The sequence below is a fragment of the Myripristis murdjan genome, chromosome 8, assembly GCF_902150065.1.
Source record: "Myripristis murdjan chromosome 8, fMyrMur1.1, whole genome shotgun sequence".
Lineage (NCBI taxonomy): Eukaryota > Metazoa > Chordata > Actinopteri > Holocentriformes > Holocentridae > Myripristis > Myripristis murdjan.
Genome location: NC_043987.1, coordinates 20,469,930 through 20,491,639, shown reverse-complemented (window position 1 = coordinate 20,491,639; position 21,710 = coordinate 20,469,930). Strand labels below are relative to the sequence as shown.

The 21,710-nt window shown below is 43.7% G+C and overlaps 3 protein-coding genes and 1 pseudogene across 5 annotated transcripts in view; 2 read left to right on the top strand and 2 right to left on the bottom strand.

The window, feature by feature from the left end:
- Window positions 1-5,315, top strand: part of kcnt2b (potassium sodium-activated channel subfamily T member 2b) — a 47,982-nt gene extending 42,667 nt beyond the window's left edge. Inside the window, exons 26-32 of the mRNA XM_030058140.1 lie at window positions 704-805; window positions 1,407-1,490; window positions 1,623-1,751; window positions 2,253-2,258; window positions 4,298-4,664; window positions 4,894-4,978; window positions 5,106-5,315. Coding sequence (XP_029914000.1) covers window positions 704-805; window positions 1,407-1,490; window positions 1,623-1,751; window positions 2,253-2,258; window positions 4,298-4,664; window positions 4,894-4,978; window positions 5,106-5,223 — 891 coding nt within the window. The 3' untranslated portion in view covers window positions 5,224-5,315. The remainder of the gene's footprint in view (window positions 1-703; window positions 806-1,406; window positions 1,491-1,622; window positions 1,752-2,252; window positions 2,259-4,297; window positions 4,665-4,893; window positions 4,979-5,105) is intronic.
- Window positions 5,316-8,189: 2,874 nt separating this feature from the next.
- On the top strand, window positions 8,190-10,426 carry LOC115363156 (uncharacterized; annotated as a pseudogene).
- Window positions 10,427-10,942: 516 nt separating this feature from the next.
- Window positions 10,943-14,940, bottom strand: LOC115364502 (tripartite motif-containing protein 35-like). Its single transcript, XM_030059101.1, has 6 exons — window positions 14,068-14,940; window positions 13,327-13,422; window positions 12,368-12,598; window positions 12,250-12,272; window positions 12,008-12,126; window positions 10,943-11,887 (listed from the first exon to the last, which is right to left on the bottom strand). The coding sequence occupies exons 1-6, from the start codon at window positions 14,596-14,598 to the stop codon at window positions 11,328-11,330; spliced, it is 1,560 nt and encodes a 519-aa protein (XP_029914961.1). The 5' UTR covers window positions 14,599-14,940; the 3' UTR covers window positions 10,943-11,327.
- Window positions 14,941-15,770: 830 nt separating this feature from the next.
- gipc1 (GIPC PDZ domain containing family, member 1) lies at window positions 15,771-21,281 on the bottom strand. Of its 3 annotated transcripts, none has more exons than XM_030058637.1 (7): window positions 20,827-21,281; window positions 19,404-19,968; window positions 19,112-19,297; window positions 18,785-18,965; window positions 18,168-18,280; window positions 17,987-18,068; window positions 15,771-17,800 (listed from the first exon to the last, which is right to left on the bottom strand). In XM_030058637.1, exons 2-7 carry the CDS (start codon window positions 19,701-19,703, stop codon window positions 17,649-17,651), a joined length of 1,014 nt encoding a protein of 337 aa, XP_029914497.1. In that variant the 5' UTR covers window positions 19,704-19,968; window positions 20,827-21,281; the 3' UTR covers window positions 15,771-17,648. The 3 variants fall into 3 exon arrangements, with proteins under 3 accessions (XP_029914497.1, XP_029914496.1, XP_029914495.1); XM_030058636.1 differs by having other exon boundaries at window positions 20,896-21,281; XM_030058635.1 differs by having other exon boundaries at window positions 20,957-21,281.
- Window positions 21,282-21,710: the final 429 nt, after the last annotated feature.

Genomic DNA, 21,710 nt, shown 5'->3' with positions numbered 1-21,710 from the left:
AAAATCTCATGCATTGTTAGAGTTGAAACTAGTCAACAGTGTATGGAGCAGTTTGACCTTAAAACACATCTTAAAGGTTAATGCATCAATAATTTAATTCTCTGAAAGGAACCATTCCTCACAATGGCTTCTTTTTCTTTCATACTTAAGTAGATTATACTGCTAATATGTGTATACTTTTAATGACGTAATATTTTTGAATGCAAGACTTTTATTTTAAATGATGTTTTTTTGCATTACAGTATTGTGTATTTAACTTCAGTAAAGAGTTTGATGGGTATGAATTTGAGTGTGAGTGATATTTTATCTATATTATGAACAGGCAACCTGTCTAGGATGTTTGCCTGTCTTCTGTCCGATGCAAATTGTCCCAGTCCCTACCTGACCCTGAAAAGGAATAAACAAGCAAAGAGAAAGAATGACAGGTTATAAAAAGAAGAAGAGTGAGAGAGAAAATGTTATCATGATAGGTACCTGCCCGGTGTTGCAGACACACCGCTCACTGTTTAGACACTTACATCACACCACTTGTCTTTTTTTTTTTTTTTTTTTTTTTTTTTTTTTTTTTTTGATGGGATGATTACTGTGTGCGCACATTCTCAGTGTAATCTAGAAAGTGTGCTTTTGTTTTTGCTTTTGCTTTTCTGTGTGTGTGTGTGTGTGTGTGTGTGTGTGTGTGTGTGTGTGTGTGTGTGATGTGCAGAAGGAGAGGGAGAAGGGCTCCAACCTTGTCTTCATGTTCCGCCTGCCCTTTGCTGCGGGGAAGGTGTTCAGTGTCAGCATGCTGGACACTCTCCTCTACCAGGTAACCTCGAACACACGCTCCACTCTCACCGCACAACAACAACTCTAATCCTGTAAGTCGCAAAGTGACTTTTTAAACTTCTCCGCTGACTGTCCATGCCAGAGTATGCACTCATTTAACAGTAATTGTAGTAGAATTTACCATGTTTTAAATCATTTTATATGAAGATCCTATTACTTCTACATTCTGGAAAATAGTGAATTAAAAAAAAAAATCAACCAACAAAACCGCACATTTTTGATCATTTACATCCACCACTCCAGTAAATGTGCCTCTCTCTCCCTAACTGATCACACATCGGTTTACACTTGTTGAAGGTGCCTCTCTACATTATATCCTACCCCGGGGGAAATACATCAAATTGTAGAAGCCAGAGCCTATTCTAAAATCAAATATATGTTATCCAACAAGATCAAACTCCTTGTGTCTGCTGTTTTCTCCCGCCAGTCGTTTGTTGCCTCATAGTGAGAAAAAGCTGGGATTGATTCTCAGCCTGCTGCATGAGTTTGCATGTTCTTTCTAGTTGCTCCAGTTAATCAGAATCAGAAATACTTGATTGATCTCTGAGAGGAAATCTGTGTCTGCTGTTTTCTCCCGCCAGTCGTTTGTGAAAGACTACATGATCTCCATCACCAGACTGTTGCTGGGTCTCGACTCCATGCCTGGCTCGGGCTTCCTCTGTGCCGTAAGTGACCAAACATGAACAGCTTGTGGGGAAATCAGGAAATGCGAGCATAGGCCATTACTTTGCCACCAAAAGCAAAGTAGGTGTTTTGAGGTGCCTCGAAGGGTGATTGTTGCTTGTTCGCTCTCCTAGATGAAAATAACAGAGGACGACCTGTGGATCCGTACCTACGGCAGACTGTACCAGAAGTTGTGCTCCTCCACCGGCGACATCCCCATAGGCATCTACCGCACGGAGGCCCACAAGCTTCCAGTCTCTGAGGTTAGATTTCACTGTTATTATCTGTGGCAGAAACCTCGAGGTTAGTGATGGGCGCTTGTGCAAACACGGTCACAGGGTAAAATATCTTGATCCGGCTGTGAAAATGAATGACAGATACCTTCCCCTGCCTCAAAAACTGCTACTGAGAAAGACACTTTAAATAGTAATCCACCCTAAAACAAGGTTAGAAAACAGCTGTTAATGATGTACCCGATGTTTCTGTGCTCCTTTTGCTGTTTGCTGCTGCATTTCTCATCTGTATTTGTCCAGCACCTCTACAATGGAGTTTGACTGCAAAAAGGGTTTCAGCTACCTGAAACATCAATGCAAATGCCATGTATTGTCAGTCCTGCAGAATCAAACAGCAAGCGTTTCTTCCTAGAGCCACCATGTCGTCCCAGCATTCAGCAATCATACAGAAAGAAATCTATTTTGCAAGAGGCAGAGATATCAAATATTTTCACTCTGACAGAAGCTTCAATAGACCAGAATGCAATGCAGCCGCATGCTGCGTTCAAATAAGGGGCACAACTTCCTTTTTTTCTCAGCTGGAAAGGCTCTTTTTGCGCCTGTCTCTCTTGCCACCCTTCCTTGCCCCGACTATTGCTGTTGCTATCACTTCTGTTATTTCTCTATCTGTCTACACAAAAAAACCCATAGCTGCCTGCAGCAGGGTCACTCTTTCTGTGGGTGGTGCTGAATGTCATTCTATAAATATAGGAGATCATTGAAATAGACAAAGCAGGTTGAGGGACAAAAAGGTAAAATCCAACCAACATCACAAAATACCTCCTGGAAAGTATTTAACATCACTGTTTGATGGTATTTAACAGTGTCGGATTATTTCAAGAGTGGTTATTCTTTAACCTGCAATTGCTCCAGGGAAGAGACTCAGTGTGAATGTTTGTACCTGAAACAGACAAATACTGGAAAACATCATGTGTGCTGTGCTCTGTAAACTTTGATAATATAGAGGACCCAAATGGCAAATTTAGCTCAATCAGTCTGTTTGATCAAACTGCACTGATCACTGTCATGGCTAACAAAGCCATACAATTAACATGCAGGGTGAGGCAGCCAAATGTCAGATCTAACACCGTGACTTTCTGAATAGCTTTACATGGAAAAGCAATACACAGCACATTCCTGACTGACAAGAAACTGTGATGAAGTAACATTTCAAGCTCCTCCACTGAATTTGATTAAGACATATAGCAGACTTTTCAGACTTCTGTTTTTTTTTTCCTGTGACATTTCCTGAATTTGTCATTGTGTCCCCAGCTGGCACTATCTCCCAGGATATCCCCCCATGCCCTCTTTGCTCTTATTTTAAACAACATGATCACTTGTGGTTTTACGCCACTAATACGCATCATGTAGCGACGTTTCTTGTTCCTTAAATTAACCAGTCAAATTCCAAATTGCTGCTACTAACCAGGCTAAGTCAAATAACAAACACGAGTTACTGCTGGGAATAAACTAGTCATGAGTTTGTCAAAAAAAAAAAAAAAAGACAAACTGCAGAGTGAGGTTTTAGATGTGCACAGTTCGGATGATGATGAAAAACGGACACTTTGAAAGAGACTGAATGAAAGATCAGAAAGGCGACGCTCGCACTGCAGGCGTTAGTGCTCAAATCTGACTTTCAGCTTTGATCCCACGTTTTTGTTGTCTTACTGTCAACATTCAGCGGCGACCTGTATCCAGTATGAATTTGAGCAGGTCTCCATACTGAAATGACCTGCATGCGCATGAACAGTCAAAAAGCTCTAATGGGCGACTCCTGGCTTTATTGCCCAAAGTACAGCTCGTTTCATCTCCCTGTTATACCAATCATGCTTGTGCTCTCACTGTCTCTGCGCCGGCTGCTTGGCTTGTTGTCCGCTGGGTTTTTCTTGTCAAATTGCCGCAGTTATGTTGAAATCAGACTTGTACCAGATTCCATGTTTTGATGTTTTGTTTTGTTTTTCTGGTCAGTGTCACATATCGAAGGCAATAAATCATGATGGTTTCACCTCCATTGTGAGCACCGTCACTCTTTCCTGTCCTGTAAGAGGTGGAGTGTGTGTGTGTGCAGTAGGGGGCAGTAGGTCTATAACAGCTGGACATGAGATAGCCAACTCTTTGTTGTGATGCGTGTACTCCTCATATGCAACAGAAGGTAATAAGTTAAGTTTAGTAATAAGAAAATTTATAGCTATATTATCCAGAGAGAGATCTATTATAAAACACAGTGCATATGTTAGTATGTCAGGATTCACAAAACATACACGAGGAGCTTGGACGATTTATGCAAAGGAATGCATCTTGGACAGCTGTGTTGTGTCACCTCAGGTAACCCTTTTGTTGCATTATAGGCTGGAAATAACATCCCGGTTACGCATACAAATCTGTTGGAAGCACTCAGGGTATTTTCAGTCTGATCAGAAAAAAATTATGTCTCTTCATTTGGGGAGATCAGTGGCAGCAAACAGTGAAGAATTGATTTCATTAAGTCCCTGTGATAACACGTTGATTACACGGCATGAGGAAATGAAATGTTTGAGCTGTGTGTTGTTCAGTCCCAGGTGTCCATCACGGTGGAGGATTATGAGGACACCCGAGAACCCAGAGAGCCCCTGTTGTCCCGGACTGGCCCCCACCGCAACTCCACGTCCTCAGAGCCCATCTCCTCCTCCTCTACCTCCCACTCCACGGACCACCCGCTCCTCAGGAGGAAGAGCATGCAGTGGGCGCGCCGGCTGAGCAGGAAGGGGGGACGGGGCCCCAGCACGACCAAGGGGGGGCCGGGCAGCGCAGCCGAGAGGATCAGCCAGCAGAGACTGACCCTGTTCAGGCGCTCGGAGAGACAGGAGCTCAACGCGCTGGTGCGAACCCGTATGAAACATTTGGGCCTCTCTCCCTCCGGCTTCAGTAAGTCTTCCGAAATGCGAAAACAGCTCATGGCATGCAGATAAGCAATGAAGACTTCTTCCGTTGAGCGGACCTACCAGACTACTGTTTATTCCACTTATGTCCATTTTTATCTTGCTTATCGTTGCTAATTTTAACCTTTATTTTGTATCTACGGATGCAGCACAGCCTATATCCTGTGATGTTTCATTTCCTGTCTTACACACCACTTTTTTTTTTCCTTTGTCAGATGGGATGACAGACCAAGGAAACAGACTGTCTTACATCCTCATCAACCCCTCTCCAGACACCAGACTGGAGCTGCATGATGTTGTGTGAGTACATGAAGCCAATATAATAATTGATAACACATGTAAGTCAAAACAACATGAAATTAACAGTATCACTGGGTACTATTTGCCACCCCGTCTGAGGCTGCCGTTGCTGCACTCCCATCTGCAGGTACCTGATCAGACCAGACCCCCTCTCCCTGGTGCCCAATCAAGGGAGCAGCAGGAAGTGCAGCACCGGGCGCACAGAGAGCCACAGGTTTGATACGCAGGACAGCACCCATCTGTGAGAGGACAAAGACAAATATATCAACAGTGCCAGACAGGGGAGAAGCAACAACAACAACAACACACTCATGGGAGAGAGAGAGAGCAAGAGAGAGGGAGAGAACTGAGAAATTGGAAAAGGGTGAGACTGGAGAGGAATACAGCCAAATTGGCAGAGATACTGTTCGTGCTCCTCACTCACACTTTCTCAACATCCAGTCTCGGTGAACTCAGAGGAGCCAGACCTGCATGGACCTTTTCTACAATGACGGGAATGTTTTATTTATGCACCTTCTTACTTTTAAAGCAGAGAGCTGGGGACACAAAAGTGCATTTAATGAATATGTATTTATATATCTATGTATGTGCATGTTATTTACTGCATCACGTGCAGTGTGTATGTGTGTGTGTATGTATGTATGCAGACGTATGAGTGAGTGTGTTACGTATGCTTACGGATCAAGAGCAAGACACTGCCAGTTCTAATGTGGACAGCCAAAGGAACACGTTGCCAAATGGAAGCCGAGGGATGTATTTCGTTGTGTTTTTCTCTATGTTGTAGGTGTGTTTCGTCACACTTAATGTTACTTGATGTATTTGACACTGCAGTGCGCACCCTGTGGGGTTTTTTTGGGTCTCATAAAGCCTTTTTGAAACTTTTCACCTGTTGCTGGCGCCCCTAAAAACACACATTCACGTTACACTCACCAGCAGTGGAGGAATCCAAAGAGTTTTTCAGATCGGCAGAGTGAGACTGCTAGCAGGCCTCGTCAGCCCAATGGCGTTCAGTCACATCGCTGTCTTCAGTGTGTGCATCCAAGTTTGTCCATGTCTTCAGGTATATGAATCCTCTTAGAACAAACCTACCCCCAGTTTGTTTGTTTTTTTGCCTCCTCCTCAAGGTCCCCCTCTCTCTCTCTCTCTCTCTCTGCTTCTGTCAATCAGTGTGAGCCACCCGCCCCCCCACCAGCTTGCTTTTGCTGGCATGCATGTTACAGATACATGCACACTGCAAAAAACAGCCATCTTAACCAGTCAGTTAATCGAATATCAATTCTTAAAATCGTATTTTTTCCCCTGGAAAATCTGTCGAAAGGGTGCGATAATTCTACTTGTCTCCAAGGCAAATCAACTTGTTTGACAATTTCTCTTCATCCTCTTGTTACTAGTGGATTTATATGCCCCATTTCACTTTGTTTCAAGCATTTGTTTCTGGAACAGCTAAAACTGCCCTGAACACAAGTGGAATTACGTCATGTTGGTGATTTTTTTTTTTTCTTTTTTTTTTTTGCGGTGCATTTGTGGAACCAAGGACGTGCAAGCCTCTGTGAATCTTTTGCCTGGAAACCCGAATGTGCCGTTTCACATAGAAATGGTGCAGCCATGTGGTGGGAATGCTAATTGGCATCTCTGCCAGCACCACTGCTGTAGCTTCAGTGACATTTGAACAGATGAAAATATGTACATATTAAAGTCAATATATAGCCTATTATTTTGTTTTATTGTTCCAGTGTCAATTTGTGCAGTTCATCGGTAGGAATCCCAGCAGCTGATTCACTCGCTATAATCATATTTATACATTCGGAGAGACAGACACTGAGTTGAATAGACAGCCACCAGGCACCAATGCATTCGTGCTATTTGCGTTTCACAATTAATCACTTTATTTGTCTGACACATTGTTTTCTTTGTCTGGTTTGTCCAGCTCACACACTGCAGCTGCTTTTGCTTCAACACATCCGAGGTACATGACACTGTACTGTCACACACATTAGTATGTGAGAGCCTGTGGTGATTGCATATATTTAGCCATTTCTTTTAATGACCACAGACTCTTGTGGCTTTTGATCGTGCCTATTGTTATTATGTTCGTTTGCACAAAGCAAGGCAATTGGGCTATTCTTTGTAAAAACCTTCCTTTCCATTAATCAGTGACTCTCTGTCCAATTCAGAAACCTGATCTCTCATAAACATTCTCACCAATGTAACCAGGCAAACTGTTGGTTATTTTTCATCTGATTACTCTTCAGAGGAATACTAATGAGCGCCCACACGTACACACTCACAATGACAGAATAAGGCATTGTCAGTGTGTGTGCAAAAATAGCTCAGTCTTAATTGTGAGATCAGCCCATAGGACATTCCTTTATTTCCATTACTATGACTCGACTGTCTGTGTTGCCTCTTGCTCTCAGAGCTTCCCAGGGCCCAATGTGAGTCACCCCTCTTCCCAGCTGCTGGCATGTTTACACATCACCACCATCGCCTGTTGTAACCACCGCTTGCATTTCCCTCATGCCTGCATCTGGAAGTTTATTTCAGTTCAGTTTACATTAATGCTGCAGCTTCCCATGCTGTAATAATTGCAGTATGTGACTGTAACGAACAAACAGAATTCCCCACCTCCTGAATCGAAGTGTATGCACCATATGGAATTGGAAATTGTCCAGAGGTTTTAAAAAGCTGGAGGCATGCCTCTTCAGGGGAGCAGTTTTAAGGGAGGCTCAGAGACTCAGGATGAAAAATGAATGCTAATAAAGGATTTAGAATAAACACACTTTTGATGGTTATCAAAAGGTGGTCATGCTGTAAAATGACCTAATTATCTGCCATGTGGTTATGTGTGGGGAATTCTGCTATTTTTCTTATTTTCCCAGAATCAGACAAACTAATTGATGCCGTTGGAGTCAGCTCTCAAAATTATGGATTTGCATGCAGTTTGAAGTTATGTCCACAGGCAATATTAGGCTATCTTTGCTCCACTGTTGGATGTCTGTGGGATCAAAGAGCAGCAAATGAACCTACAGACATCCAAGAAGTGAATCAAGTGCCTTTTTTCTTGGCTTTATCCAAGGGAAGGCCCACAGTCTCAAGAGGTTGAACCCTTCGAATAGCCAGTTTGTGATTTGGTTGGAGGGGGGCTCAGGCACTCAGAAAAGACAGTGTGTAAAAGCCAGGGATGAAGTACACAGAAACTGACACAGAGGACATGGCAGCCTGTCTGTGCAGTGTGCTCATCGCAGGAGCCAGCAGAGGCCTGGGTCTGGAGATGATTCACCACATGGTGGAGCCCCCCCCCCCCCGCTTCCAGGGCAAAAGATATGTGCATGTTGTAAGGGTCCAGATGGGCCCAAAACTGAGGTGAGAGTCCTCTGAAGCCCTTCTAGTAAGAGCTGCATGACTACATACTGTGTTATGAAACCATCCTCTCTCTCTTTTACAGGCATTTCAGACACTGAAAGCACAACCCTACTGTCATCACTGTTATCCATCTTGGTAAGAGCGTTTGGTTCTTTTCTGTTATGTCCCATTAAACTTATCAATAGCCCCTCTGTCCCCCGCTCATGATCAGGCATGCGCTCGACATTACTGTATGAGTGGCCCAGTGTTCTGATGTTTATCTGAGTGTCTGCTATTGACCGCTGCTGGTGCTAGACTTTCTCTCTCTGTCAGATGCCACTGACCTTTGTACCATAAAACAGTGTGCCCAGCAAGGGGGACTCTCTGCTGAAGACAGGAGCTCTCAACCCGCTGGTTAACAATGTGGGGGTCCATGCCCACGGCACCATGCAGACCACCAGTCCACAGGACGTGCAGGCTGCGTTCAGCACCGAGGTTATGGGCCTGATCAATGTCACTAAAGTAGAGCGTTTCATGAGAAATAGAGCTTCATGGATACTACGATGAACAAAGTTAAAATGGGTAATTATGGTGTCAGCCCTGTGTTCACCTTATTCCTGGATTGCTACATTTTCTTCACCTTTCCTCAGTCCTGTCTTTATCCGTCCCTCTCTCCTTCCCTCTGGCCATCATTAGGAGTTCCTGCCTCACCTGCAGGCAGCAGCAAATGCCAGTGGGACACCAGGGATGTCCTGCAGCAAACCAGCTGTCATTGTCTTCTCGGTAATGGGTTCCATGGCAACAGTCAGAGACAAGAGACATATATCTCGTTCCCTGCCATCTCATAACCGCATCAGCAAGGTTAACACTTACTCCCTTGGCTGTGGCTCACTAATTTATACACCACTAATATGCTGCTGGCAAATACACCCCAAAGCCCTGTCTTCCACCCAGCCTCAGGGACAGCCGGACCATCACCTCCATTGTTCTACCAGACGACTTTTTATTAACACCATCCCTTCTTTTTTCCTGTCCCTCCTTTTCCTCCCTCTCTCCTCTAACCAGACAGGTTTAAACATGCTGACAGTGTGCTCTTCAGAGGAGTTCAGGAAGGATGAGATCCTGTTTGCTCTCCTGCCTCCTGCACACCGATATGGGTGGAGAAGGGATCAGCGAGCCAGTTTCCACTGACCTTGCAGGTCCAAAGGACGCAGTGGAACAATGTGGGAAACCAGAATGAGACTTTGCATCATAATTTACTTTATTAACAGAAGAGCATGTTGTTCACATCATGCTGGATGATCTCACATATCACATGTAACGAGTGAAGACAGTGAAGAAACAAGCATTTACAGTAGTATTAATTACAGGTCAAAGAGAAACAGAGGGGAAAGAGAGTAGTTTACAGACACTCCTTACTGCAAAGTTAGGTTGGATTGGCTGTGACCTGACAGATTACAGGTGAAGAGAATCACCCCCTTAGCGTGTGATCCAGCATATTAAATGTGTGTTTGTGACCACCAGGGGGAGATTGACGCTCAAGAGTCTCGAGTGTCTGCCGAGTGTGATGGACTCCCTGACCAAGAGGCAGATCGGAGCCTTACTGGATGACAAGGACTTGGGCTGCCAGTCTGTCATTTTTTTTTTTTTTTTTTTTTTTTGGTAAAATGTAAAGTACAAACTATGCTGCTCAGATTGCTTTGCATATTTACATCATGCTCAACTCACTCACAAACCTATTTCGACATGTTTTCCATAGAAGTATTAAATAAAATATAAACAATTTTGAAGAACACTCATATTGACATCATCTGACTTAATGATTTGATTGAGTTCCTTGACTGTAAAGTACACTAGTGTCCTTAAAGGGATGGTTTGCTCATTTTGAAATAATTGATAATTATTTTACTTATGCTCCAAGCAGGAACTGATTGGGATGAAAAAGTGGCCCTGGACTTTGACCTAGACCGGCCAACTGCACGGGCCGCCCAGACTCTCTACAGCCCCCAGCCTTATACACATGAACACAAGCCCCTGACAGCGCCACCTATCTGCATCACAGCAAAATGTACTACCTTACTGAACAACATCAGGCCAAGACAGTGAGGCCAATTATTTTTAGCGTAAAGCACCGAACAGACTGTTTTGTCCACTGACTAACACTGCATTATCATACACCTTCATACTTCGTATGAACAGCCCAATCTGAGATCCACCATTCACCACCAACAACAATCATGAATTTTCATTCTTTGACTGTTTGAGCTCTTAATCCAAAGAATAATAGTAGACAACACAAAATGAAAATATTATCTGTATTTGCTGTGTTTTGGGGCTTACATTTTGCTTACATTTTTAATTTCAATAAACACTGGAGTAAAATAGGGTCAGCAATAGTTGATTCTGCACTTTTTTAATCCCATATTTTGAATTTTTTGCATTTTTTCTGTTTTTGAAGATGTTCCTCTCTAAGTCTGAGTTTACAGGACAAAAAATGTCTTCCCTCAAAGTCTATTATCCTCTTGATATTTCTCAAGATATATAGTTTTCTTTCATAGTTTTTCTGCTGCTTTTTTTTAAATTGTATAAATTCCTTACTTCCTCTTTTAGGTGCAGCCATTTAACCTCGTGGGCAGGGACTCCAGATGAAAATTTGTCAGTCATGGCTAACTGGCACATTTTAAAGTGTTGATCATTTGATTTTTATGTTAATCTAAGGCAGTGTAACACACCAGTACATACACCCACCGTAGAATCATCATCCTGGTGCACTTGGTAATCATGTATGCATTTTCTTTTAGGATGCCACTTGTCAATATGCTGTTAACCCATGTTTAAGTGGATTTAGGTGGTTATTTTCAAAGAAAGTTACCAAATGACAAATAGTTAGCATTAGGGCCCTCATGAGGGAAGAACATCACTACTAAGGGGGTAAGTTAAATATTATTATTATTTTTTTTTTTTTGAAATGGGTGAACTATCCCTTTAACTGTAAGGCACCTCCATATCACCAGGTGGCACTGTTCCACACAGCCACTTTGGCAGTGCAGATCTTCAGAGGGCTGGGGTTATTCCCATTTATGTTGGCTCCAGGACAGAAGAAGGGGAACATCCTCTCAGTGAAGAAGTCGTGGAAGGTGTAGATGGGCGTCATGCTGACAGGGTTGGAGAAGGTCACCTCTCCAGAGTCGTAGTCCAGCTGCACCCTGACTCTGGTCAGCTCCCCCGCCAGCTCCAGAGGGGTGCTGGGCCGCGTCATGGCCGAGTACTCGCCCTCGCAGTGTGAAATCATCCAAAAGCCACCCTCCGGGCAGCCTGAGATGCGGCCCTTCCTGTTGATGGACTCCTTCACCACCCCGAGCATCCAGTCCACCTTGTCGCCCACCTCCACCTCCCAGGCGTGGCGACCCGAGGTGAAGCCCTCGGAGCCCAGCACAAACACGAAGTGGCCAAAACGCTCAGGGTTGTCTGGGAGCTGCTGGACAGAGCCGCTGTTGGCCACGCTGGTCAGGTCTTTGGACAGGGTTAACCAGGAGTAGGCAGTGTTGGGATCGAGGGTGACAGGGGCTAAAGGAAGCAGAGGGAAGACAGGCAGGGACTGACTAATGGCTATGGTAAAACAACCGGCTTACATAAAAGACATTTTATTTTTATACGATACAGCTGCACAGAACAGTCAGTGCTTACTGTACTCAACCAGCTCGAGCATCTTCTCCCAAACCTGGTACTTGAGGGAACTGACATGCCTGGCCACATTTATGAGAGCCCCTGACAACTTTTCTGGATCCTTCTGTGTGATCTGAGCTCTGTGAGTGGAATATCCCAGACAGGGATCAAACAAAATAAAACAACTAGTAGGTTCCATATGGTATAAAGCAGACACTGGCAGAAGATATATAAAAAAAAAAAAAAAAAAAAAAAAACCTCACCTCTTTTTGGTGTTGTTATAGTTCTGAAATGTAAAAAAATGGATTATTGCAATAGTCTCTGTCCACCCTTTCGTATGTTCAGATGAAATCAAAAGGAGCAGTTTCACAGCGTACTCACCTGCAGAAAGAGAGCATCACTGGATGCAATCTCATTCTCAATGGCGATGATAGCGTGAGAGAGGGTGAGGATATCTCGAGTGATGCCATCTGACTTCTTCTTCACCAGTTGTTTTTTCTCCTCGTCCTCCTCCTGCAGGGCGGCCAGCCTGGCTGTCTCCTCCCTCTGGAGGAACTGACGCAGCTGCTCAAACTCCTCTTTGATCTGCTTCTCTGTCGCCTGGCTCTGGTTCTAGGGGTCGATGCACAAAGTGAATTCACTTTATTTTAAGGGTATCCTCCTGATATTGAGGTGCAGCCCTTTTTTTCCTGCACAACATCTCACATCTTAGTTGCCTCAAAGTTTTAAAAATTTTGCCTGCTTTTCTTTATCTGCATGTCCCCCTATAGATTTAATAAGGAAAATCAACAAAGGGTAATATCCTTTAACTGGATTCACATCATCAGTGTACCTCATGAAGAGTCCTTAACACTGTGTACAATCAGTGAATACTGTAAATAAATCACACTATATTCCTATGGGGACTTTACAGCATGTCTATGGTAATAAGTGGTGACTTTATAGTTACCCTAATGTTATCTTCTATTGTATAACTATAAGTATTCAAAGGACTCTGTGTATTAGATCATTTGACCATGGTATTTGTCTAGTATCCTTCTAAAATGTATTATCAGATTATTATAGTTCTGTTTTTATAAGAGTATAAACAAAGAAATGTACTGACTCTTAACCTGAATGTGTCAAATGAATTGGGAATATGTATTATGTATTACACTTCGTGTCCTTGTCCTCATTGCACCATCTAAGAATATGTATCCTGAAAACAAAGTGGGCGGCTTTCCAAGCACCTTCCTTGACATGTTTACACACTAACAGTGTGTGGCTCAGCTTCAGTCACAGTCATGTCGGTAGTCATGCTGGTCTTCCATTGTTTTGTGAGCCTCTGTGTTTATTGATACCTTGATGTGCACAGTTGTGTCATCACACTCCTGCTTGGCTTCATACAGGTGACGCAAGCTCTTCTTCAGAGGAATAAGCTCTTTCTTCAGCTCGCCCTGAGGAGGGAACAGTGCATGGAGGGTAAGAGAGAGAGAGTGGAGAGTGGAGAGAATATTTCAAAACAGTGGCTTTCAAAGAGTGAGCCACCCCCTCAGCAAAGTTAACTATAGTTTATATCACTATAATTAAATTCAGCAGAAATTGTTGCAATGGAAATTATTATGAAACATTACATTTTATTCTCATCACATTGACTATTAAGGCATCTAAAAATGTAATACTCAAAACAAGCAAAAATGTGGACACCTCTTTCCAGCCATGCCCTAAAGAAGACCGTGCCAGGCAAAACCGGTTGGCATTTTTTCTACCTTGATTTCGTCCAGGACATGAAAAAGTTTGAAACCCTTGTTTTAAAAGTGTTACATTGCAGGGTAACTTTGACACTGAGCCAAGATGACAAGAGGCTTTGGTTTCCTCTGCTGAACAGGGTTTCAGGGGCCTCAGTGCCAATAAGTTTTCAAAGTTTCACAGCCGTGGTAAATCACTGCTGCGGTTTCATATATTACAACACTAAACCATCCAGTCTTTTCATTGCATTTTCATTGTCATGAGCTTGTGTATTTATGACAGTTAATAAGAAAAATCCCTGCCAAATAAACAGTGAGATAAATTCAAACTGCAGTTAAACAAGAGCACATCACCTTGAGGTCCTGAGCTCCCTCTTCCAGTGGACACACACTGTGGCCTTGGTGCTTCTTAGAGGTGTGACACACACAGCAGAGCACTTCTGAGTCATCCTGGCAGTAGAGTTTGAGCACCTCGCCGTGTGTGAGACACTTCACCTCCGCCTCCGCTGCTGCTTGGTCCCCCGTGCCCGCCGCCGTGGCCGCCTGACGCTGCTGCTCCCTCAGGAAAGTGTCAGCCACGTTCTTCAGGGCCAGGCTGACCGTGGGCTCGGTCAGGGAGCACTTCCTCCTGCAGACGGGACACTCGCGCCGGGCCTTCTTCTTGTTCCAGAACTGCTGCAGACAGGCCCGGCAGAAGCTGTGGCTGCACTTGAGCACCACGGGGTCCTTGAAGATCTCACAGCAGATGGGACAGGACAGCTCCTCTTCCAGCATGGAGCCCGAGCGTGAGGAAACGGCCCGTGGGCGAAGGGCAGAGGCCACCTTGGGACTGTGGAGGAAGGAAGGTTTCCCAGGCTGGGAGGAAGCCCGCGGACGCAACGCCATGGCTGGTTCCTGTTGGCAGGTGGCTTCTTTTTTCAATAGCTGCAAGGGAACAGCAGAGCCTTGCACTCGGTATGAAGAAAACCTCCCTCTGCTTTGCTTCTCACTGCGAAGAAGAGAGACTGGACTGCTGCTTGAGTGCACACAGCATGAGGGAACAGGGCTACAGATCAACAGGGACTTGAAGAACAGGTTTACTTCACCTCCAGTAAATAAAGGACACACCACCACTCCTCTTCTACTGGGCCACACTGACTCTATAAAGCATATAAATATAAAACATACTGTCTCCAACAGAGACAAAAGTCAGTTTTTCCAGCCAACTCAAAAGGCTCCTGTATGGTTTTGCTGGCACAAGTTACCGCAATGTAAAAAAAAAAGTCAAAACAGCATTCCCACACTTTTTTTCCATAACTTGACACCACATTTTCGTGGCTACAGCGCTGCAGTGATGTAAAGCAACCATTAATGAAATTTCAAGTTGAGACTCAAAGCAACTGCTTTTCAGTCCAACTGCATTCCCACGTACTAAAATTTTTCGTCACGTTTCAAAGTTACTCATGTAAATTTACAAAAACTATAACCTTGGTATCATAATTTTAAATTTCATGACTTCTAAAACATTCAGTATTTTTTTCCAGCACATTTCCAGTGTAAATTTTATGGCCTTAGCAACCCCTGCAAGCAGGTGTTTAAAAATCTGCTCTAAATGCTGCGCAGGTCATTCAAATTTAATTGGGACAAATCTCTCAAGTTTGTCACCTGCCTCAACTTCATGCGAGCCCTCGCAGTGACCCCCGCCGACTGGGCTTGACAAGTGATATCAAGTTTACCGCGGTGTGTCATATTACATTAACTCTGATGCCCTGCTGAAACTGATTTGTCTGGCTGAACATCGTACATATTTCAAGAGGACGAGGGAGAGACAACAAACACACATCTTCAGGAATGTGGTATAGGAACGGTGCAGAACGGACCAGAGGCAGGAGGCAGCAAATTGAGTTATTGAGTCTGAGGAAAACATCATCTGACCTTCATGAAAAATAAGTTTTCTCCAAAATAAAACAGAACAAACCTGATTATTTTTTTCCACCGTGGTATGTTTTTTTATGTAAGCTACTCCCCGATTAACACCAGAAAGCATATGTAGCAAAGAATACACAGAGAGAAAATTGCTATGCCGATGTCGTTATTATTTCATTATAATTGGACATTGACAACAGTGTAATAGAAAGCCATCAAAATAGTGTTCTTCTTCTCAGTGTTACAGTGTTCTAGCATCAGTCTCATTACATAAACCGTCTAGATACTCATCAGCATTAAATGACATAAAACAATCCATATACTTCAAAACAGCTTCATATGTTTGGATATACTGTATTGTGAGGATACTAAAATCGTAACAGCAAGTTATTTTAAGACATTTTGCTTAGCTATGTTGAGTAGCGGGTGTTTGGTAACTCAACGCTGCCTTTTTCTCCCAACAATGCAAGTCAGCTTGACACAAGATGGAAGTAGTTTGGTATCATACCGCTCCAATGATAGCATACTTTTTAATAATTTTTCAGCCCCATGCACCAGACTCTTCAATGCATACACTCTCTGGAAAATGCAATAGCTGTATACAAGGAGCTGAAATGAAGGCTTTGTATTCTTAACTGATTTTTTTTTTTTTTTTTTTAATTTTATTTTGTGCACGACTGGTTCCATCTTATGACCACCCTGTCATTAATACTGCTTTCTATAATGCTTTAAAAACAAGATGCAACTTTTCATCTGTTACACAACCTTCTGCTGGTTTTAAAAGAACAGATGTCACAACACTTTGTATAAAAAACCTTGCAAAAAAACACACTAGCTTAAAAAAAGACGCTAAAAGAAACGAAAAAATAAAGTAAGTCAGCACAATCCACTAATCAGGGCGCCATTCTGCCGCTCATTCTCACAAAACAATGGAATATTCCTTCTAAGGTAAATGAACACTGATTCTCTTTAATACTGGCAAATGATAGGTATGTCAGGAATGTGCTGCTGTCTGTACACGTCAGATTCATTACAGTGTGGAGTGTCTTAATGGTGAACAAACGCCATTAATCTTTTACACGGTCAGCTACAATTTACTAGTATTCTTCTGCGACCACAACAGTTCTTCACTTTTACCAAAAAGAACATAAAATCCAACAGAATTTGTTATGAGGATAAAAACACAACAGCACATGCTTGTAAGACTCATGATTCATAACTGTAACACAGAGTTGGCTCACAACGAACGACACTGTACCTCAGGCGCCTGGGACAGAGCGGATGAAGCCACGTTTCAGAGGGGCACAGTCCACACCAACCACAAAACCCCACTCCAGTTCTGTGATGATAACACTTAGCTCTGTGCGATAACTGTGGTGGCTCCCCAGGTGAGGTACAGTGCCATTTGTTTTTTTTTTTTTTTGTTTTGCTTTGTGTTTTTTTTTTTTGTTTGTTTGTTTGTTTTACAGCGCAGTGCAACACAGTGCAATGTGGAAAATCACATTTTCTTTTTTTTAAACTAAGTATCAAAGATTTCCTTTGTGTTAGCCTTAGTTCTTCATTTCTCTCCCACAAGAGACTTGTGCTCGACTTGCTCCAAGGCCAAGAAATACAACAATGACATGCAGGTTCATTTGCTGTGGTCAAGATCAAGAGGAATGCTCATCAGTGTGCCCACAGTTTCTGAAGAAAAAAAAAAAAAAGCCAGAGGAGATGTAAAAGCACTTGCTGATGGTACATAATTACCTCAGCTTTTGTGTTCAGCTGTTTGCTCGTGAGACTGTTTGGTCCTGTAACACTGTAAGACAAAAGCAGTCATCACAGTCTGCTTCTTTCTCCCATGAACTGGTTATATCCTCTTTTTCCCAGGAAGAGTCTCCCAAAAGAGTACACTCTACATTAAAAAAACAGTAGGAGTACAACTGGAATAAAAACAAACTCATGACGGTAGTGTAGTGATTCCTAGTAGTGCTGTTTGTTGTGGGTGTCACACACCCACAAAGGTGGTTCTGCTCGGTTGGTTTCCATGGTTACAGCCGGCCGACCTTAGCATCGCCGATGGCACCCCAGACATCAAAAACAAATTCATCTGGGAAGGCAAAGTCTCCCAGCGTCTCGTCTAAAGCCTCGGCAAATTCGTCAGGATTCTTCTTATCCTTCCCCAGCTCCACCATGGTAGCCGCTGAGAGGGAGAGAGAGAGAGAGAGAGAGAGAGAGAGAGAGAGAGAGGGGAAGCAGGAGAGAGAGAGAGACAGGTTAGAGAGCATTCAGGGCACACACAACAAATACACACACTAATGCCACAAACTTATAACAGATGTAGAGGCGACTTCATTTAGTCAAATTTCCCCCCTGCACATGCACTTACCTAGTTCGCTGTCTCTGATACCCATGTAGCTCTCCAGAAGGTCATCCACCTTCTCAATGGCCTTTTCCTCGAATGCAGAGGGCTGGAGATAAAAAAAAGCCAACAAACACATCCAGAGGATTCAATGAGGACATTCCATAATTGTCCAGTAATACATTAAACAGCGGTCTACCACACTCACCAGTTCCTCCACAGTAGCGGGACCCTTGGATCTCAAGCGCAGGGTGCCCCTGCCTGTGCCCAGCTGCACCCCTGAGGCTGACCTGGATCCTCCAGACCGCTGGCTGATCATGTCTGCACAAATTTAAAGTGCAATATGGATTGTGAAAACAATGCAAAACAATGCAAATAATCAACTGTCCCAATAGTTTTGGGGACTGAAGCAAAATAGTTGCAAAAATGTCATCAAGCTATTACTATCAACTAGAGACAGTTTCCTTTGTCAACTTGCTGTTTGCTTTTCTGATAATTTTGTTAAGTGTGTCTATTCAAGTATTAAATGCAAAGTAATTACATTATAAATATTGACCCTGCAAGCCACACTGTGAACATAACTGATGTATCAAAAAAATATTTAAAATAGCAATAGGATTTCCATAAAATCCAAACATTACTAACACCTGAATAGTCACAAGAAAGAGACTATGGCTTCCAGGGTGTCAATTAACTGTGACAAAAAGTCAGAAAGGCTTGTTGCATTGCCACACTGCCTTATGGGCTCCTGGTGCCCCAACTAGAGTGAATTATAAATAAACCTTAATTAATGATGATGATTCCTATTGTCTTCCTGCCACTCACCAAAGGCCTTGAGAGGCTCCACCAGTTTGATGGTGAATTCCTTCCCTTTGGGCAGCTCCTTCAGCATCTTGGCCACCTCGTAGTGTCGACAGCCTATCAGGCCATGGCCATTGATTGACTCGATCATGTCCCCAACGTTGATGACCTGGATCTGGTGGATGATGCTGCCCTCCCGGATTCTCTGAAAACAGGACAGCCAATTCAGTATATAATCCAGAGTATGAATGCAGCATATGAGCATCTGTGCTGTAGATTGCTGTAGATATTCAGTCATGCATTTCCTGACACATTCATAAAATATTCCTTGACCCTTTCAACAGTGCTCACCTTGATGAAAGCATAACCAGCTCCATTATCGGTTATAGTCAACCCTAGTGCGTCCTCTCCTTTAAACACCTCTATTTCCTTCCGCTGGCCTTTAATGTGGGCAAAAATAAAGTCCTCTAGCCCAATTTGCCCTCCCAGCAGTTTCTCCATGTCCACCTTATGAGTGTTCAGTGTACAGAACATAACCTGGGGAGGAACACAGAAACACAGCAAATGAGACCTGCAGCACACCTACACATCCTCATACTATTCATAATACATGACATATGACTACCAAATGAGTATCATTTACTTCAGCTGGAGGGATCCCAAAAGCTTCGCCAATCTTGGCATAAAGCTCCCGCACATTACTGAAGCCCTCGATGCGTCCTGTAGGGCTGCCATGAGCGAGCTGGGTGTGGAAGATGAGGCGAGGCCGCAGGCTGCTGGGTGGGGGCGGCAGACCCTCAGATGTGGCACCTTCTCCCAGCCCAACGACACCTCCATCTAGGGCATCCATACCTGGGACATTGAGACCTGCGCGGATGGGCTCCGCTTCCTCGTTCTCAACTAACGGGGACGCCTTCTTTCTTCTTCCCAGGCCCAGAGGCATAGTAGTCCCACTGGTAGACTAGAGGGAAAGGAGGGAGAGGAGGCCCACTGCTGCGTTGGGGAGCTACACTATAGTCCAGCCCAACATACACCGTCTTCACCAGTCGACTGCCAAATCAGGCACGACACTATCTGTTCACGTCACAGTCCTTCAGTCTGAGGCTTGTTGTTTGTTTATGGAGGCACTACTTGAATTATCAGGGATCGGGACAGTTTACATCGCTAGATTTGTAAGTCCACCAGGGTGAAATTGGTCATCTTCAGCACTGAAACAAAGAGAGAGAGCATCTCCATAATCTACATTCCCACATCAAAACAATGCCTCTAAAGTAGAAACAGCTCAGGTTTTCACTCCTTAAGCTTTCAGCCTGTACTAAATAAAGAGGTGACGATGCTTACTAGAGCTGCAACTAGTTAAATAATCAGTTGATTGCCAACCATTCAATAGATCACCGACTGTTTTAAGAAGTCCAACTTCTCTGATCCAATGTTCTCAAATGTGAATATTTCCTGACTACTTTAGCCCTCTGTGACAGTAAACTAAATATCTTTGGGTTGAAGACTGTTAGTTGGGACAAAACAAGACATTTGAGGACATCACCTTCGCCCGTGGGAAACTGTGACTAACATTTTTGACCGGTTTCTGACATGTTATGGTCCCAGCCGCTAATGTATTCATTAGGAAGATAACCCGACAGATTAACCGGTAATGACAATATTAGTTGCAGCTCTAATGCTTACATCTGCTAACCCCATCCAGTAAGACTATCAACATTATTCTCAATTAGTTAAAACATAGCTGCGCAGGGAAATAGCAGGACAGAGCTAAAGCTAGCTGCTAAATGTAAGGCACATTCCGTACAAACCACCAGTATCTTTCAAAGTTAGCAACACATGCACTCACAACTCTGCATGCCCGGCTAGCCAGTAGCTTAGCACAGACTTGAATAACAAGCTATGTTAGCTAAATCAGTGACTGTCATCCCACTTGGCACTGTAGAGTCATTACTTATTAAGTGCTGAATTGAACGCTACACACCTCCTATCGCAAAGGATAGTGATCTTAACTAGGCTATCAAAATGTGAGCAGAAGGGAATAAACATGCCAGGCCAGTCATTCTTACCAGAGCAGGAGTTTTAGCCAAGTAACACTAGCAGGCTAAGCTAACTCCGGCAGAGCTAACGTTACTTACTGCTGTGAGTTGATGCAGTAAAATAACACACAACGTTACGTGTGGGAGGGCATTCAGGTACCTCAGAGCCTTTATAACCGTGCTACCACAGGTTTGAGAGGGGACGCTGACTGGCACAGGGGTAGGATGGTGTGTCGCTAGCTTCACTCCTGTGGCTTTAGCTTAGCTGCCAGTGCAGGCAGGGGTGGAACAGTACCGCCTTCAGGTCCCCATCAGAGAGTCGTAAACGGTAACGCTAACGGTAATAACGCACAACCGAAGATATTTTAACAGTTATTCTGCTTTGTCATTTGACTTTTGACTTGAATAAAATGCCTTGTGACATTGACCACTGATTCCCCTTACCAAAAGAGTGGACTACAGGCCACAGCTCTAATCTCTAACAAAGTATACTAATTTCCTGAGCCTTAATGGTGCGCCATTATGTATCACAGTGGTTCCCATCCATTTAAGGGCTTCATGCTAATTGGCTGAAACAGATCTACCTGAAGAGGGCGTGCGTGAAGGTGCAAGGGCCTTAATTGGATCAGGTGTGAAAGAGTAGAGCTGAAACAAAAACTTCCAGGACAGGGGGTACTTGAGGACTGGGTTGGGAACCACTGATGTATCAAGGCGTGTGTGCTCTCCGTTCCGTGGATGTCACATTTTGGAAAAACTCGTGTCAAAAGAAAATTCCCAGTTTGCCAGTCATTAATTCTTCCTTCTGACAGTTTTTTATGCGCGTCACCTGGTAATTTAAAACATTCCCGACAGCACTTGAAGTCAACACAAGTCCTCTCTGGCTTGATGTTAAAAAGATGCTCTGCTGCCACCTA

Excerpts from the sequence above, each read along its gene's own strand:
- LOC115364502 (XM_030059101.1), bottom strand. The coding sequence starts at position 14,598 with ATGGCGTTGCGTCCGCGGGCTTCCTCCCAGCCTGGGAAACCTTCCTTC. Across the intron at positions 12,127-12,249 it reads TATAACAACACCAAAAAGAG|AGCTCAGATCACACAGAAGG; the intron begins GTGAGGTTTTTT and ends TTCCACTCACAG. Across the intron at positions 11,888-12,007 it reads GCTCGAGCTGGTTGAGTACA|CCCCTGTCACCCTCGATCCC; the intron begins GTAAGCACTGAC and ends TGCTTCCTTTAG.
- gipc1 (XM_030058637.1), bottom strand. The coding sequence starts at position 19,703 with ATGCCTCTGGGCCTGGGAAGAAGAAAGAAGGCGTCCCCGTTAGTTGAG. Across the intron at positions 18,966-19,111 it reads CTGGTTATGCTTTCATCAAG|AGAATCCGGGAGGGCAGCAT; the intron begins GTGAGCACTGTT and ends TCCTGTTTTCAG. Across the intron at positions 18,281-18,784 it reads GGAGCCTCTCAAGGCCTTTG|ACATGATCAGCCAGCGGTCT; the intron begins GTGAGTGGCAGG and ends AAATTTGTGCAG.